At 45.2% G+C, this 17535-nt stretch overlaps 1 protein-coding gene across 1 annotated transcript in view; it reads right to left on the bottom strand.

Annotated features, from left to right (window-relative positions):
- Positions 1-17535, bottom strand: part of FBXW8 (F-box and WD repeat domain containing 8) — a 58287-nt gene that overhangs the window by 11699 nt on the left and 29053 nt on the right. The window contains exons 6-7 of the mRNA XM_068209144.1: positions 10393-10589; positions 9333-9542 (exon numbers count right to left, since the gene is read on the bottom strand). Of these exons, the coding sequence (XP_068065245.1) occupies positions 9333-9542; positions 10393-10589 (407 nt within the window). The remainder of the gene's footprint in view (positions 1-9332; positions 9543-10392; positions 10590-17535) is intronic.

Genomic DNA, 17535 nt, shown 5'->3' with positions numbered 1-17535 from the left:
GCTGAGCACAGCCCTGCTGAGAGCCTGGGTGCCCTCACACACACACACACACACAGAAATGTCACATCTGAAGTGGCAGCTCAGATGGGAAAGGCAGAAAAACAACTCTGATTTTAGGCAGCATCTGAAATGATTCAACCAAAGCCTGGATGAGAAGCACGAGTTGTTCCCTGTCCGTTCCCACTCCTCTCCTCAATCAGTTTAATCACGTTTGCTGTCCTTCCTGTGGGCCAGATCAGATCTATCTGCCTGAGGCTTTCAATTTAGGAGAACAAGTATTTTTAGAAACAGAAAAATGCACTGGCCAAAGCCCAGTGGAGCTCAGTGCTGCACCTGGCCTTATATAACTTCATAAACATGATTAAATTTCATGGTGATGCTTGTTTAAATGAAAAGAAACCTTGTGACATGAGAAGAGTTAATGGCATTTAAAACATCAGAAAAACCCCACAGCTTCCATGGCAACATCAGCATGGCCATGTCAATGTCACATCAATATTCTTTACTTCTAATTTGCTGATTATAGCCACGTGCAGCTCAATAAATATTGCACTATCTGGATGTGTTATTTCAACATTTGCCAGAACAGCAGCACTGATGCTGCCTGGCCTTTTATTTCCTATCTGTGCCATTTCAGAGATCTGAAAGGTGAATTAAGAAAGCAGGAGAGGATCATTTCGTGATGGAGGCCTTTGGGCAACCAAAGTGAAGCTTTAAAGATCTCGAGGAACAGGGCAAAAGAGACAGAATTTGCAGGTTTCCTCCACCTGCCATTCTCCCAGGCAAATTCAGACATATTTCAGCTCCCTATTAGGATCAACACATCCAACTTCCTTAGGTGTTCCTAAGATTTATAATCTCCCAGTTTATTCTTTGTGGAGCTGTCTCAAAAAACATAACATTTTTCATCCTTAAGACCCAAAAAAACAAAGCAAAGATGACCTTTGTTGGAAAATCTAGGACATAAAAGTTAAATTTAAATTAAAATTAATTTAAACTTCCACAGGAAAAAGCTGCTACAAATTCATGGAAATGTTAGTGTTTGAGGTAAAAACCAGTTTACAGCCTGTTCTCACTTCAGCCCAGCTCCCAGCAGCTCAGTAACCAAACCCACAGATAATGATGTTCTGGCAAAGGCACCTCGAAGGGTTCTCAGTGCAAAGGAAATTAATATCTGTGCCTGGCAACCCAAACTTCTCCTTGGAAAGTTTGGAACAAAAGACAAAGACAATAAACTGCTGAATTCAGCTTAAGAAAGAACGGACAGGGTCAGGAGCAATGCATTCCAGCTCCCAGTTGGGCCCTTCCCAGCTGGATGTTAAAACTCCAGAGGGGAGAGGGCCAAAAGCTGCTTTCTTAAAAGTCCCCTGGGGCTGATACTTGCAGTGAACATCCATAAACTATTAATTCATCTAAATGACCAGAGCTCCCATCTCTGCTATAAACATAGGATACATACTTGAACATCCAGCCATGGCCATGAAAGGCTGGAATGAAAAATTGCTTCCATGGAGCACTGGAAGATTCCCATGCAATGTTTTCCACGTTACATTTGCTCTGCCCGCAGCCCTGTGGCAAAGCTCACAGGTAACAGCAGCTGGAAAAAAGACTTACTTCTCCTCACATAACTTGTAGCTAGCCAGCAATTTAAAGTGGTTGCATCTAAGGGCTCTCACCCACAAAAATGGAAGAAAAGCTTATATCATCTTGTCCTACCGCCTTCAATTCCTTCTCATGCCCATCTCTATTCTTTTAAAGATTGTTTATTTTAACCAGCAATAACAAGATTGATGGTTAAAATAAAATTTCTTTTTAATTTTATCATGTATAAATGTCTTTCTGACCAATTAGTCCCATCATTGGAAGAGTCTGTGATTTTCAGTATCCAGGTTTTGCCTATCTTGAAATTCAACCTGTCTAGAGCAGTTCCATGACCTGCAAATGAATTTCAAACCCTTATCCTGACCAATTGATAAGTAAAGAAGCTAAAAGCACTCAGAATGCTTAAGTCTGAATAATAATTTCCTGGAGACAGGGATTTAAAAGCACACTGATGACAATTCTGAAGTTGCTGGAACACCTCTGATGAGCTCTCCTGTAATATCCCAAGGCAAGAAGGATTTTCCTTACAAAGGCCAAGGAGAGAGAATGGAAATACCTGGTCAACAGGGACTTGAAATAAGGGCCTGTGTGTTAAAGGGCAGATAAAGCATAAGATCTCTGGGAGGTTTATAATCCTATAATGCACACTGCAAAGGGATTACCCTTTTAAAGATATTTATAATCCTATAATGGACACCCAAGCCCAGTGACCTAATAGGTACTGAACTGAGGGAAGTGAACCAGGAGCATTTGGGTGTGAAATGAAGAACCCTGGGATAACACACTAACGAGCAGCCCTGGTCCCTCTGGGACCTCAGGGAGGAAAAGCATTAAAGACCCCGTGCAGGCAGCACCGGGATCCAACGCCCCAAATAAAAAGTGTCACCTATTAACATTGGCCAAATGAAAAGTCCAAGTTGTTGGCCAAGAGCCAGACAATCTCCCTGAATGTTTAATAATTCAACAAGCCAGGAATAGCCAGAGCACCTCCAGCATTCTGTTTAGTTAAAGACCACGGAGATTAGCAAACACATTATCCATCTCCGAGGCGATCCTTTCCCTGTTACAAGTCCCTTAACGACCTTTACCATCCCTCCCTCCCTCTCTCTCTCTCTTTTAATAAGGCTGCGCAAATGGGACTTCATTTCAGCCCACCACCACAGACTGGGGGTATTAATTATTCATGCCCATAGTCTCCCCTTTGTTAAGGCAGTGCATTAGACTAATTCCCCTCTTTACTGGGTGACTTGGGCACGGCTCAGCCTGTGGCCGCTCCTCCGGGAGGGACACGCCGGGAACTCGGCAAACACACGAGCCCAGGCACAGGAAAAAAGGCAAAGTTACTGTTCTGCACAGAATTGCAGAGTGGTGGGGACAGGGAACTCTCTTTAAATGCTGTCCAAGAACTCGTGAAAGATGCCTGAAATGAATTCCCAAAGAATTAAAGGCTCTGGAGCCAGAAGAGCTGAGCTGTGAGCTTTGTTACATCTCGCTGCTAAGTGAGGTCAAGCGTGGTCGATGCACTCTGCTTGAGACACTTCCAAGAAAAACCAAGGAACTGAAGGAAATGCTGCTGATGGAACTCTTCCATGCGTGGCCAAAACCCCAGCAGGTGTTTTGGGATGCTGTGTTGTTGGAGATGTCTCTTTTGGACAGAACATTAAAACAACAAATCCCTGAGCACTTGTTATCAAAGAGCCTGTGGTACTTTCAACAAGAGCTGGGGTGTCCATCCCACTGTCCTGGATGGCAGCCAGCACACGCCTGCTCTGGGAAGAGCTGCTTTCCCTTTCCCTTTCCCTTCCCAGCCCATTCCTGCCTCCTGTCCACAAGAACAGCGTGGGGCAGCTGGAGACCAAGCTGTGTCTCAGAACTGGCTGAATCCCTCTGCGTGTTGGTTCTTATTATTCTTATTCTCTGAATTTGGGTCTTATTTAGATGCAGTATTGGAGGGAGGATCATAAATATCAGCAAAAAGCACATTGTAAAACCACACTCAAACCCTACATCTTTCTCCTCGCTGAACAGCACACAGGATCCATTACAGAAGCACTTTTTCAGAAAAAAACATCCAGGATTGAGGTTTCTGTCATTTCAAGTAAACAGAACCACCCTGAGTTGCTCAGAGTGGCAGAGGATCAAGCAGCAAGCCTGAGAACAGAATTTACATTTATTTTCAGATTATGTTTCTCCCCTTTGCTTCTGTCCAGCCCTCTGCCAGTTGGAAAAAACATTGCCTGAACACATACAAATATTGCCAATGAAAAAGGGGTTGTGAAATTCCAAGTCCACCATAAATAAAAAGGGATCTGTTTTCTGCCCAGGTCAAACCCATCCAATCCAGAGGGTACCTACAAAAGCAGGAATATGCATTTGTGGGGGAACTCATCAAATTAAACACAACATATGGTACACACTGCTGCAAGTTTGGATTTTATTTCTAAAGTGATGTGGAAAACAAGAATATTTTTAAAGTTTACAAGCCCCAGGGGCACAGTTTCCCAGTGCAAATGTATTGGATTGCCTACTGTAAATATGGCACATAACACTGCAACAACAACAAAAACAATCTGACTGTTAACAAATGCAAGGTCAGCACGCTGATACTTGTGCACACAGATAAGTGTTCTGGCTCCATAAATTTCAAGATGAGCTAAGATTTAAAAGGAGTAGCTGAAGGAGACAGACAGACAATCAGAGAGGAAGAAAAAGAGTAAATCAAACACAAAGCAGCCAGTTTAAAAAATAAATAAATAAATAAGCAGTTAATATCCATGAATAATGGATGTTTGATTTAAAAGCAGTTTACTCCAATATGATGTAATTTTTGACAATCAGCCAGAGAGACTATTTTTCAAGTTCTTGCCAGATATAAGTCATTGTGGGGAGCTGGAAACTCGAGTGCTTCTCTGAGCTTGTGGAAAATTGACTTTCATGCCATCCTAAAGGTGACTTTTCCTGGCAGACGCATGCGCTGGGCAATGCCTGAAAACCCAAAAGCAGCACAGCTCCCAGCAAATCCAGCTTGAAAAGCAGCTCCCTGCTCCTCCCCATCCAACACCTGCTGCACAAGTCACACACAGAGCTAAAGACAAGAGGAGTTTGCTCTTCCCTTTGAAGTTTCTCTGTGCCTGGAGTTGCAGAGTGAGGCTTCAGGCTGGTGGCAAGAAGGGGAGCCAAGCGCTGCGCTGGCGCTGCCAACGCACCTGCAGCCCTGGGCACTGCCAGCCCCCGGGGCTCTGCCAGCCTGGGATGGGCTGGGATGTGGGCAGATGTCTGCTAGGACTGGAATGGGGTCACCAGGCTTGTTTGACTCGTGGCTAAGAGCTCCAGAGCCCGTGGGGAGGATGCTGTGTTTACCCACAGAACCACCCACACACTCAAAAGACCCCTCTGGCCCAGGGATAGGTGTTCCCTAACCTGAGGGAAGCCTTCTCCCATGGAGAAGGGAGGCAAGGTCAACCTTAAAAGCTGAATTAAATCCCTTGGTTTCATCACCTGGAATATTCATGGCACATCCTAGCAGCTGTATTTTCCAAACCTGAGGCACCCACCTCAGCCATCGTGCCAATTTTGAGGCACTCACACTACAGCACAAACATGGGGGGAAAAGCAGAATGTCCTTAATGTCAGCCAATAGAAAGGGATAGATTTATTTATTATTTATTTCATATTATATTTATTTCAACTTGCAAAATTATTCCTGGTCACTTAGAGCGTTTGATCAAGAAATTATGCAAAATTTAGACAAGGAAAAGTTCTGGACTCTCTGCTGGTCCCTTTTTCTTGTAATAGTTCAGTTCCTCAGAGAGCTCTTCCTCTCTCACGTGGTACCAAAGAACTTATAAAGAAAAAGGTATTTAAAACACCTTTCAACACCTCCAAAGATCTGCTAACACCCTGCAGCTCCTCAAAGAGAGACATTTGGGCAAGTTCCATCTGTTCAGACACCAGCAAGCCCTGCCTTTCTACTGGTATGAAAACAAGGGTTCATAAAGATGGATTTATGTTGAAAACTGGGCTCTTTACAAGGGTCATGGAGGCCAACAGAAGTGAAAAATCCCACTTTTTTAAAAAAGAAAAACTAAGATTAAACAAATGGAAGTCTTTGGAACTCCATGAGAACTCCACGAGAACTGGAGACATTTGACACCAGAAAAGACAATGCGGTTTCTCAGTTAGAAGGATTTTAGTTAAAATAAGGTAAAAGCTCCCAAAAAGGAACCATGAATTAAATATATAATCAAAAAATGACTGTAAAGTATGAAACTCAATTTCAAGGAGAATTTACTTTTGCCCAGAGCAGCTGTGGCTGCCCCTGGATCCCTGGCAGTGCCCAAGGCCAGGCTGGACAGGGCTTGGAGCAGCCTGGGACAGTGGAAGGTGCCCCTGCCCATGGCAGGGGGTGGCACTGGATGGGCTTTAAGATCCCTTCCAACCCAAACCACTCAGGGATTCTGTGATTTAAAATTTGTTTTCACTCACTATCACTGGTTAATTCCACTGGATACACTCACATTTCCGAGCAGCTGAAGAATTCCATGGAAACATGAAATCCAGGAGCAAACCCAGGCAGTGTTTCAATGGCTGTTGAGAGGAGCCAGGTGAGGTTGAACACCTTTCCTCAAGCACAAGCCAATCAAAAGCTCCAAAGAGCTGCAAAAGCAAAAGCATGAACAAGCAGCACCCGAGAGGGCTGATCTCAGCACATCCAGCCTTCTGCCTTGGAGCTGGAAGCTGTAAAATCATCTCTTCCCTCCCCTCTTCCCCATCCACCAGCCCTGGAATCAGGCTCACGGTTGTGCACAAAGCAACCAAACCCACACCTGAACTGTGCCTGGCAATATCTGTAATAAAAATCCTCATGCATGCTGTATGAAGCCTCTTTGGTAGAAAAAACCCCAAAGCCTCCTTTGTTCATTGTCTCATATCCCCAAGAACTACTGAACGTGTTAAAAATTTTGAACAGAATTTGAAATACAGGAGAAACTTGTGGTTTAGGATATTTCCCCTCATCTCAGGAGAACCAACACCTCTAAATTTCATAGAAATAATCCACAAAGCTCACCTGAGCTATAGGAGGAGACCAGACTTACCTGACAGCAGATTCAGGGAAGGTTATAAAGGCACCAGATATGAGAAAAGCTCCAGATTGCATCAGAAACCAGATGAACTCAAGCCTAACATTTGTCCTGCTGCCTCCTTACGAGGTTTAGATCCTGGCATGAAGAGGACCAAAGCCAGTGTGTGGATTGAATCTCCCCCATGGTGTTTAAAAACCCAAAATTCCCACAGGTGAATGCCCAGCCTTGGTGGTGCTGCAGCAGCTCTGTGACCACGGGGCTCCCTGACACAGGGGATGTGTCACTGGCCTGACATCATCATCCCTCAAGGAATGTCCCCTGGATGCCCTGGGAATAAGGATTTCCCACATGGGTCATTATCTGGGCTATGTAATTAGCCCTAGACAAGCCTAGATGGGAGCACAGATCTCAGAATTTGGACTTGGAGAGATTTCATGTTGAGTTAACAGAGCTGAAACAACAAAATCTTTCATAGCTTAACTTCAAAAAAGAGTTCCAGGAGCACTAAAGCAGAAGAACTTTCAAGAAACAGCATCATATTTAGGTTGTCTGGTGCTACTAAAGTGCAAGCTGAACTTCTCAGGGATGAAGCATCTCTGTTCTCCCCTCCCTCCTGCACGGGTGTCTCTCATCTGACAGGAGCCAAGTCTAGGCCACGGATTTGATGTTTTCCTCCTCTCCAACATAAAAGTTCCCACAAAATTTATGCCTCAGATCTCAGCTCTGCTGTCAAACGTGGCTAAAATTAGAAAATTATTAAAAAAAAAAAAAGAGAGGGAGGAAAAAGATGGCTTCCCTAAGTGTTTTCATCAGGAAGCAGGTTACTAGGCAGGGATTGCCAGAAGGAAAATAATAACCCAGAGGAAAACAAAGAAAACCCCAACCTGGGGAGGAACACAGGCAGCAGCCAACGGGGCTGGAACCCTCCAGGATTCCATTTCCAGGCCGGGGAGCTCTCCCAGAGCCACACTGTCACCGTGTGCCCAGCGTAATCAGCCGCTGCACAGTCCCTTCACGTCTGCGCGAGGCCGCTCATTATCATAATAGACATCAGTAATTAATTTCCGGCGTGATGTCAGCCGGAGCAGCAGTGCCAAGGCAGTGTCCTTGTCACACCCCCTGGCCGTCTGGGCCCATCTCCCTGATTAGGATGCACCAGGCTTAATACAATCTGCCAGCAAGAGCCAGGCAGCTCAGGACTAAATTAGGAAAGATGTCCGGCTTTGCTGAGCGGCATTCGGGGCCTAGGGAGCTTTCTGTGTTCTTTATGAGGCACAAAAGTGATCACTGGGGTAATGCCCCCAAATGAGGCACTTTTACCTCCTGACCTCCCACCTCTGGAGGGAAAAGAGCTGGATTAGGACAGCAAAGGAATGAATAAAGACAGCACAGCTCGCAGCATCTCAGCCCTCGAGGTATTTATGGTGAACTGGGGTTTTAAGGGGAATGAGATGCAGCTGGACACGTTTATCCCTTACAGAGGAAATCCTAAATAAAGCTTTCCCATTCCAGTCACTTGCCAAGTGAAATCCTGCATTTTTACACTCCATTCCACAGTGGTCTGCAGTGGGTGCTCCACTCCTGCTCCCTTCTCCAGCTGCCTGAAGCCCCCTCCTTCCCTCACTGCTGACAGCCTCAGTGTAACACAAAAATGGAATGAAACCAGGGCGTGGAAAAGGGAGGCAAGGTGCAGGAAAGAGACAGGAACTCTTCCCAAGGCATCTGAAAACACCAAAATCTCGTCACAGTTTGGCCAAATACTCAAGATCACAGCACAAAAAGCACCCTCCTCCTAAGGGTGCTCATTTGCCTGACACTGCTCAGGATCCCTCGCCAGAGAGGCTGAGGGATGGTTTGGGATTTTGGGTTCTTTACTGGGGTTTTTAGGTGGGTTTTTTGAGATGACTTCCCCCTGATGCCATTGATGCAGCATAAACTGAGCTGGGCCTTGCTGAGGAGCAGAGGCTGCAAAGTCAGATGGCTGAATGTCAGATTATGTTTTTTTCTGACCTAGAGATGGGGCAACTGAGAGGTGTTTTAAAAACTTCTATTCCATTTTTAGTCTCATGTGAAGGGTGAGGCAATACAGGTACTATAATTTACACAATCACAATTAGAAGCTAATTATTTCTTAATTACAATATAGTACAAGTGGTTTTTTACTTATTTTTACTACACTTTGCTGTAAATGTCTTAAAACTAATAATCTAAAATTACGCTTCATAAGTCTTACTACAATATATTTTTCATAATTCTATTTCTTTGAAGTATCTAATCTTATTTATCAAACCATCCTTTGAAACTTGTTTCTAGTCCTATTTCTCTCTCAACAATATCTATCTTATTCCATAGTATTTCTAAGTCAGTATTTCCTATCTCAAAGTTTACGTACAGACACATACTATGTAAACCTTGTGTCAAAACTTTAAAAATTCTCTACAAATCATTTCCCACAGCTGAACAATAATCCCCCACTTCAGCCCACAGAAGAACACAAAGCAGCATCAGATTATTGCATTGTCTTCTGTCTACTCTCAAAAACTGGAGAGCAGGGAAAGAAGTCCTCAGCATGAACTCTTTTCTCTTTAAATTACAAAGGTATAAAAATAAAAATAATTTATTTTTATCATAAAATAATTACAATACCTGGTTGGGCTCGTTCAACAACCAGCCAAAGGTTTTGATGCCAAAGGCTGCCTCGTGAGCAGCCACATCGAGGCAGGTGACAGGCTGACCATAGACAGAGTGCAGAATTCTGCCAGGATCTTCTGCCTTCAGGAGATAGACAATGTCCTCTGCAGCTGCCACTGCCACTGGGCTCCCCGTGACATCTGGAACCAGATTAAGGAAGTTGACCTAAAAAGAGCAGACTTTTTATTTTTTATATTAATTTATTCTAATACAGTCAAAAGTTCTTTTGCATCACTAATGCCACATGCTGAACTGAACAAACCACTCACGTGTGTCCCGAGTCATCTCAGTTATGGATTAATTCCACACAAAGGCCAAGCATCAAGCTTATTTCTGAACTGTAAGACTGACTTAGCTTTGGAGGGGGGATTCATCAGGAGGGGTTTAAATCACTTCACACCCTTTAATTGCACAGCTTCCTCCTACAGGAGAGAGGCTGCAAGACTCAATTATTCCTACACACTTCCTTCCCCTTTCAAACAAATGCTGATACTCCGAGAGAAAACAAAACTTCAGAAAATGAGTTTTAATTACAACTCTCAAAACTTCAGTGACAGAAGGTGCAACCTAAAGAAGCTGCATGAGTAGTTACAGCTTCACAAGTGACACTATTAGGCTGCCTGCAATATCCTGCCTCAGAATTAATCAGATAGTGTGGATCTGGAATGAGACCTGGAGTTTCAGCTCCAATTCTATGCGAGAAAACTGATTTTCAAAATGAGCCAGCTTAGTTTACTGTTGACAAAAAAAAAAAAAAAAAAATTAAACCCAGCCAACCTCCTGCACCATATGGACTTGTGTTCATTTTCACTCCTAGCTTAAGCCAGCAGTTCACCCTTGCTCTTCAGGGATGGAAGACTCACCCCTTAGCCTGCTCCAAAGTCAGAGCCTCGAGCTGGTAACGCCCTGATCTAGTTCAGGCTGTAAGACTTTTATAAGAACTATCCTAATTCTACCAACAATAATTAGTGGATCAGGAGCTCCTTGAACAAAGCAGAGTAGCCTGGAGACTCACCAATTTCTGGATTTCAAAGGTTCCTGGGGTTTGCCAGAATCCTCGGTCGTCGGGGCTCTCCAGCCTGACCTGGAAGCCGGAGGCCGTGGCCACCGCGGCGCCGCCCGGGGCCAGCGCCAGGGCCTGGATGCGCTGGTTGTGCTGGAAGTGATGGATGGGCTCCCGCCCCAGCAGCAGGCTCCAAACACTGACAGTGCCTGCACAGGGAAATGGGCACCAGGGTTAGCTCAGCCTCTGACACAACCTTCAGTGAGCATTTAAACAGCTGCAAATGGAGCTGGAGGAACAAAGGAATATGCAGGGAAGAGATGGGGGCAGGACACTTGAACTTCAGGATGCTGTGGCTCCTCTGGCCACAGGCTCACAGGAGAATTTATGTGCTCTGGCCTGAAGCTGAAGGAGGGGATGTATAGATGGGATATTGGGAAGGGATTCCTTCCTCGGAGGGTGGGGACAGGGTGCCCAGAGCAGCTGTGACTGCCCCTGGATCCCTGGAAGTGTCCAAGGCCAGGCTGGACAGGGCTTGGAGCAACCAGGGATAGTGGAAGGTGTCCCTGCCCATGGCAGAGGGGGACGGGATGAGCTTTAAGGTCCCTTCCAACCCAAATCCATCTGTGATTCTAGGCTCTATTGCTAATTTCCACTGTCCAATAACATTAGCAGCTACCTTGAGCTGCTTTGACTCTTTGACTTCTCTCATATTTCCATGTTTGGAGATCAGATGTAAACAGACACCTGAAATTTCATTCTGCTATAGAGAGGCCCTCAATTCCCCCAAACCAGTGAGGAAGAACCCACACTCCAATTCTAAGTCACTTTGCTGCACGATTCACAGAATCACAGAATATCCTGAGCAGGGAGGGACCCACAGGGATCATCCACTCCCACTCCTGCCCTGCCCAGACCCCCCAACAACCCCACCCTGGGCATCCCTGGCAGCGCTGTCCAAAGGCTCCTGGAGCTCTGGCAGCCTCGGGGCCGTGCCCATTCCCTGGGGAGCCTGGGCAGTGCCCAGCACCCTCTGGGTGAAGAACCTTTCCTGATCTCCAACCTAAACATCTTGACACAGCTCCCTTCCCTGGCTCCTGTCCCTGGTCACCACAGAGAAAAGCTAAACAATGCAAATCCTAAAGAAGTGTAAGTCAAAAGAAAACATATTTGTAATTGCATTTTTGCCAGCCTGGCTCCCCAGTTCTCTATTTAAAAGCATCATAATCTGAGTAAGAGCAACCTGAGGCAATCAGGAGGGAACAGAAGGGAATTGGAGCCGTCTGGGCCACCTTTGCACTGAGCTGAGAAGCAATCTTCCAGCGTGACAGGCAGGGCTGGAGAAGCCTCCCTTGCAGAGGAGCACGTTAATGATGAAATGATTAATGGCAGCTCTTCCTTCCGAAGGAGACATAAAAGCCCTGACAGACAGCTGTGGATGGGCACCACTGCCAGTTTGCAAACACTCCTCCCCAGTCCCAGAGGAGGTGAAGCAAGAGTGTGGTAATGAAACTGCACATAGTGAAATGGTAGCTAAATGAGTTTAAATTGATTTATGGTAGCTTTTGTAAAGATTATTTGGTATCTGGAAAGTGCTACCGATGTGAAATAATGCAGATAATCCTTAAGATCCCTGTCTAATGGCACTCCCACTGAATATTTATATTCCTCACCATGGGAATGAGTACCATAATGGGGACCATTTTTGTTTTATTAGGGATGAATATTTAAATTAATCTGCTATTTGCCTAAACAATTAGCCGCCTCTGTTTGTTTACACAAAGCCAAAACTGCAATTAGGCTTCCATCAGAAAGATAAGTCCCGACTAAAACTGTCCCGACGGAGTCGTAAGGGCTCAGAGCAGAACTTCCCAAAATTACTTCTTAGCATAATGGTAATTATGTTAATTGCTTAAAAGGTAAATAACTGCTGAACTGGGTTTGCAAAACAGACTGGTTGCACACAGCTTAAAACCAGTTAACAAATCCAAGAGGGCAGCACAGGCTGCACCCCCTGCACCCACGGCAGGGCTGAGCTGAGGCTCCTTTTCCCCAGAGCAAAGGGATGGGGAGCTCTCACCTCCAGGAGAGATGATTCAGTCAGGCAAAAAACCCCACCAGTGAAAAAGTGGTATCAGATACAGGGAGTCAGAACTGGACTTTTGTGTCAGACCATGGATTTGGCTGCCAGGCTCCTCCAAGTAGGAGGATTTTCACTTTTTGTTCAGCAGAAAACGTATCCCAACTAAAAGCCAGGATCACAAAGGGGAAAAGGGAGGCTGATTTGCTTTCAGTGAAGCCTTTTGTTTACATACCTCTGTGATGAGCAATCCACTGGGTTTAACAGTGTCTAAATGGATGAAAGTTCTCAAAAATTAAAAAAAAAATATTCTGACCACAGGAGCAAAGTGAGAAACCCAGAGCTCAGGGTTCTGCTCTCTAATTTTGGGCAACAAGCCACTACTACTACTACTACTAATAATAATAATACATATCAAACATGACAAAATCTGTCCAAAATAAAATATTTTAACCAGGCAAACACAGAGTGTACAAACACAGATATGTGCAATGTATTGCCCATATAATGATACATGATATGGGCAATACATTCCTGGTAATCTGAAAAAAAAAGTGACTTGTAAGGTCACAAATTCACATGTGATGAAGGAGCACAAAGTAAAGAGTAACAAGGAGAGTTCAAAGAATATCCTGAGTGTAAAGGGACCCACAAGGATAAGGACAGAAGGAAAACAGGAAAAGCAAACACTCCACTGGATTTATAAATAGGTAAAGCTGCTATGAGGGTTAAAAGTGCTGCTCAGAATATTCTGCATTTCACTGCAGAAACAACAAAAGGTATTTATGGGTGTGCAAGTCCTCGCAGCAGTCAATCAGTTTGGGTAAGAGCAAAAATCCCACACCATTCCAGTTCAGGTTATTAGTGTGGCACTAAAAAAAATCAGGCTAAGATTTAGCAGTGCAGATGAGATCACTGCTCTCCACAGTCTGTCTTCCTGCCTCCAGCACTGCCCAGCACCTCATTTCCACAGCAATTCCTCTGCTGAGGTGAAGTTAAGGTTGCAGCCATACGTTATCTTTTTTATTTTTCAGAATACTGAAATCTTACTAAGTGTTAGAAGGTCATGAAATGAAAATTATAAGCAGCGGTTTCACGGCACGCTAAAATCTGCCCCATAATTGTGATTACTCCAACTGAACTCTAACAATAACTCCCCACAATTATTTAGAAATATGAGCAAGCTGGAAAGTCCTCGTGGCTCATGAAAAGAAGTGCAAGAAGCTGCTGCTGAGGGTGTAATGCTGGCATTCAGTGTGACAATCACTGCACCAGCCTCACATCTCACTTTGCCCCAGATTTGACAAAAAAACTCAACTCCCAACCCAACATATTTCTGAATTGTGGCCTGATGAAAGGTCCATTTATTGCCATTCACTCCAGACTGGAAAGTGCTTGGATAGAACATTGAGCACGAGGCTGTTGTGCCTCAGAGAGTGCAGTGCTGATCCTGACTGAACTCCAAATTTCGGGAGCATCACCAGCCTTGCACAGCTCTTGCTGTGTCAAAGGTGGGAGGCTGGAGGCTCCTCTCTCTCCAACAGCAGTGCTGGCAGCACAAAAAACATCCTGCAAAAGCAGCTGTTACATCTGTTTCCACACAGGTTTTTCTCTGCTATTACAGGCAACACGTTTGCTACAAAATTAAACAAACCCAAGTATCTTTTTTCCTTTAAAATCCCCTAATCCTTCAACACAACAAGGCAGCAGAACCACAGAGCAAACAGTGTTAAATCTCATTTGTAAATATTATCCTGGCTGTGCCTGGCAGTGTCACACAGCCTGTCTGAGCCCCTCCTGAGCTGGGCACAGCACAGGGCACTGCCCACCTGAGCTGCCTGCTGGGGGAGCTCGGGATGGGAGGGCTGGATGTGGGTGTGGAAGATGCCAGCTCGGATCCTAAAGACCTTTGCATCAGCTCTTCCACATTAAAACCAGCATTTGCTGTCAGCTGGTGGCTGCTGCCAGCTTTGGAAGAAATGTAAAGCAATCTACATGTGCATTATCTGAAAAAAGAAAAAATGTAACACCCCAGAATTTTGTCTGTGCTGGAGCAGGGAATCCAAATGTGCTCATGGTTTACATGCTCATTCCCTTCAGCTTCTAAACACCACGGCCTGGGAAGGCCAGAAGGTGCTGAATTCACATCATCTCCTGCTTGTCCTGAATTCACATCATGATGCTTGTCCTGTTTCAGAGTTGTGGTCTTGCCACCTTGATTTAAACAAAATAAAGCCCTATTTCACCTTTTGAAAACCCTTGGACTTGATGATCCTTGTGGGTCCCTTCCAACTCAGGCTATTCTATGGCTTTTACAGGTGTTTATTTTTACTCCCAAGTGGGAACATTAATTTATTTCCTTATAATTTTTAGCTATATCATATCTCTATGAAGCACAAGCAGTATAAGAAAAGCATGGGTGGAAATAAGCACCAGCCTGAAGTATCAAACCTTGTTGCTGTGATTTTTGAGTTTTTCCCAAAACCATTTCTAGTTGAAGGAGCCAATTTAACTTTAGTACATACTTGAAGTTCATTAACCAACATTTTACATTTAATTTTCACTTCCAGCAGGTCCTGAGGGTACAAAGAGTGAGAGATCAGACCTCAGTGACAAGAGCCTTTCACTCTCACTAGCATTAGCACACCAGTTCCCACCAAATGTTCCCAGATTTTACCTCCACCACCCTTCTTCCAGGGATTTCCACACAACACCATCCCTGGACAGTCCCTCAGAGAAGGCACAGACCCTGTTTCATTCCCTGTGTGGTGAATGGGATGACTGGGATGGGAAATCACTCTCCACTCACCCAAACCAAGAGATCTGCACCCACAGCCACCAATGGGAATAAACATCCCAGCCCCTGCTCCTGCAGTTTTCTTCTGACAATTTTTCCTTCACTCCAGCCAGCCTGGAATGCTCCTGCTCTCTAGGAACATGGCCTGGCACTCAGAGAAAGGCACCAAACCCATCACTCTGCAAAGAGGGTTCAGAAGGGAAAACACCCCCAGGCAGCTTTAGGGTCATCAGAAAGGACAAGAGCACAGAATTCCAAAAAGCAGCACTGGGCAAAATTCCCCTCCTGGAGCCTGCAGCACCTCTGATCCCTGCAGCAACCACCCTCCACTGCAGCTTGGGAAGGGCCACCAGCTCCTCACAGGGGGCCTGAGGGGGTACAAGCAGGGCAGCAGGGCTGTGTTCCTCACCGTGCCTGCAGCAGGGTGGCCGTGGCATTTAAAGGACAGCAGGACAAAGTTCTGTTCTCCTGTTGCTGCACATTGTTTTCCAGTCAAACCATGCAACTCCAGAGCGCAGGGGGGAGAGGGATGGCTGAAGTAGACTGCTGTTTCCCAAAAGCTGTGGCTCCCAGCCAAAGGCAGGCAAGCATGGAGCAGATGGAGTCCTGGCAAGGCCTCTCCTGTCCCTGCATTAGCAGCATCTGCTCATTACCCAGAACCCTCGCCTGCTTTATCTAATGCTCCAGGAAAAGCATTTTGATTTGATTCATTTCAGTTCGGTAACGTGCAACACAATTAGTGGTAAAATCAAACTGGAGCACTGCCAGTGCTGACAATAGGAAACAAGGCAGAAGAAATATGAGGCCAGTGGGTTGGAATTCAAAAATCACAACTGTGGCTCGAGTTGCCAAGTCCCGTTGCCCCAGGTGTACATCCAGTGCCCCCACTGAGCGCTGGCACGGGCACAGGGAACTTCATTTGCTCCCCATCCATTCCTCCCTCCTCTCCCTGTCCCTGCAGCCCGAGGCTGGCACCATCAGGAACCTCCACCAGGAGCCACAATCCCATTTTCCTCCAGGGCCACCGTGGAGTGACAACCCACTTCGGCCAGGGCATCCCAGGAGGACAAACCTGTGTCCTGGCTGTGCCTGGGGAAGGAGCTGAGGAGCAGAGCAGGGCAGGCTGTGCCTGCCAGCCCTTCCCTGGGATGGGGAGCCAAGGCCAGCGCCGCGGGAGCCCTGCGGGACCGGGAGCAGCCGATGGTATCGGGGCGAGCCAGGGATTCGCCAGGGAAGTCTAGACTGCCTGACAGCACCACCTCCAACACGAGCAGATGGTTTCTCTGGGTTAGTCAAACTTACAAACAAAGAGGAAAGAGAGCTGGAAAAGTACAACAAAGAACAATCAAACACATTATCTTCAAAGCCGTCCGCTCCCTCCCCAAAATTTAAAATAACTCTCTCCACCAAACTGTAAATATGTGCTTTCGGCTTGCAGTTAGTAAACACTGCTAAAATGGGTCTTTTTATTTCCCTATTCCCATAGAAACTAATCTATTCTGACCAAGGCTTCTCAAATCAGAGTAACTGCCATATCACAGAGCCTATTAAAATCTCTACCCAAAAGAATAAAAGATGCCGAGCTTTATGCAAACTAGTTCAGACACAGCACTGACAGCAAGGGATATGACAGGCAAAAAACCCAGACAAATTATTAGATTAGTCAGTGGGAAACTAGAAAACAAACAAAACACTCTGCTAGTCATTGTTTGGAACATTGGAAAAAAAGCCAGCACTTAAACCTGTGTTATAATTTCCTATGACTCCAGTAAATAATATTAATAACACCAGATTTGCTGCTGTCAGAAAATGCTGCCTATTAACAATTTTTATCCATAGAAAACCATCCTGGCATGATTCAAGCTAGAAAATCAGCTAAGGATGTTGAGAATCTTAAAACACATAAAGCATTTAATTTACTTCTAAAATAAAAGTATGGATTAAGGATTTTGTTTGGATTATCCACCTCCTGCTTTGTTTTCACCTGTAGACATGCCAGGATCAAAGACAGTATGTGTACAAAGTTCTCTGAACTCACAACTATTTTTTATTTATACCCAAGGAGACACTTTAAGTATCAAATTTTACATTTTAAAGAAAGATGATGGGAGTTGAGTTCTGCCTGAGCCCCTCAGTTTAGGATCCCAGTTGGCCAGTACTGTCCAAACCTGATTTTTTAAATTGCTGTTCCCACATCCAGAAGATGTTGGTCTCTGGCTCTTGTTGTCCATTACAGAAACCCTCCAAGGATATTTAAAACAATGCACACAGGATTTTA

Source organism: Anomalospiza imberbis, chromosome 18, assembly GCF_031753505.1.
Source record: "Anomalospiza imberbis isolate Cuckoo-Finch-1a 21T00152 chromosome 18, ASM3175350v1, whole genome shotgun sequence".
In the NCBI taxonomy this organism is placed as follows: Eukaryota; Metazoa; Chordata; class Aves; order Passeriformes; family Viduidae; genus Anomalospiza; species Anomalospiza imberbis.
Note: the sequence above shows the minus strand (reverse complement) of the source record. Positions and strands in the feature narration are given on the sequence as shown.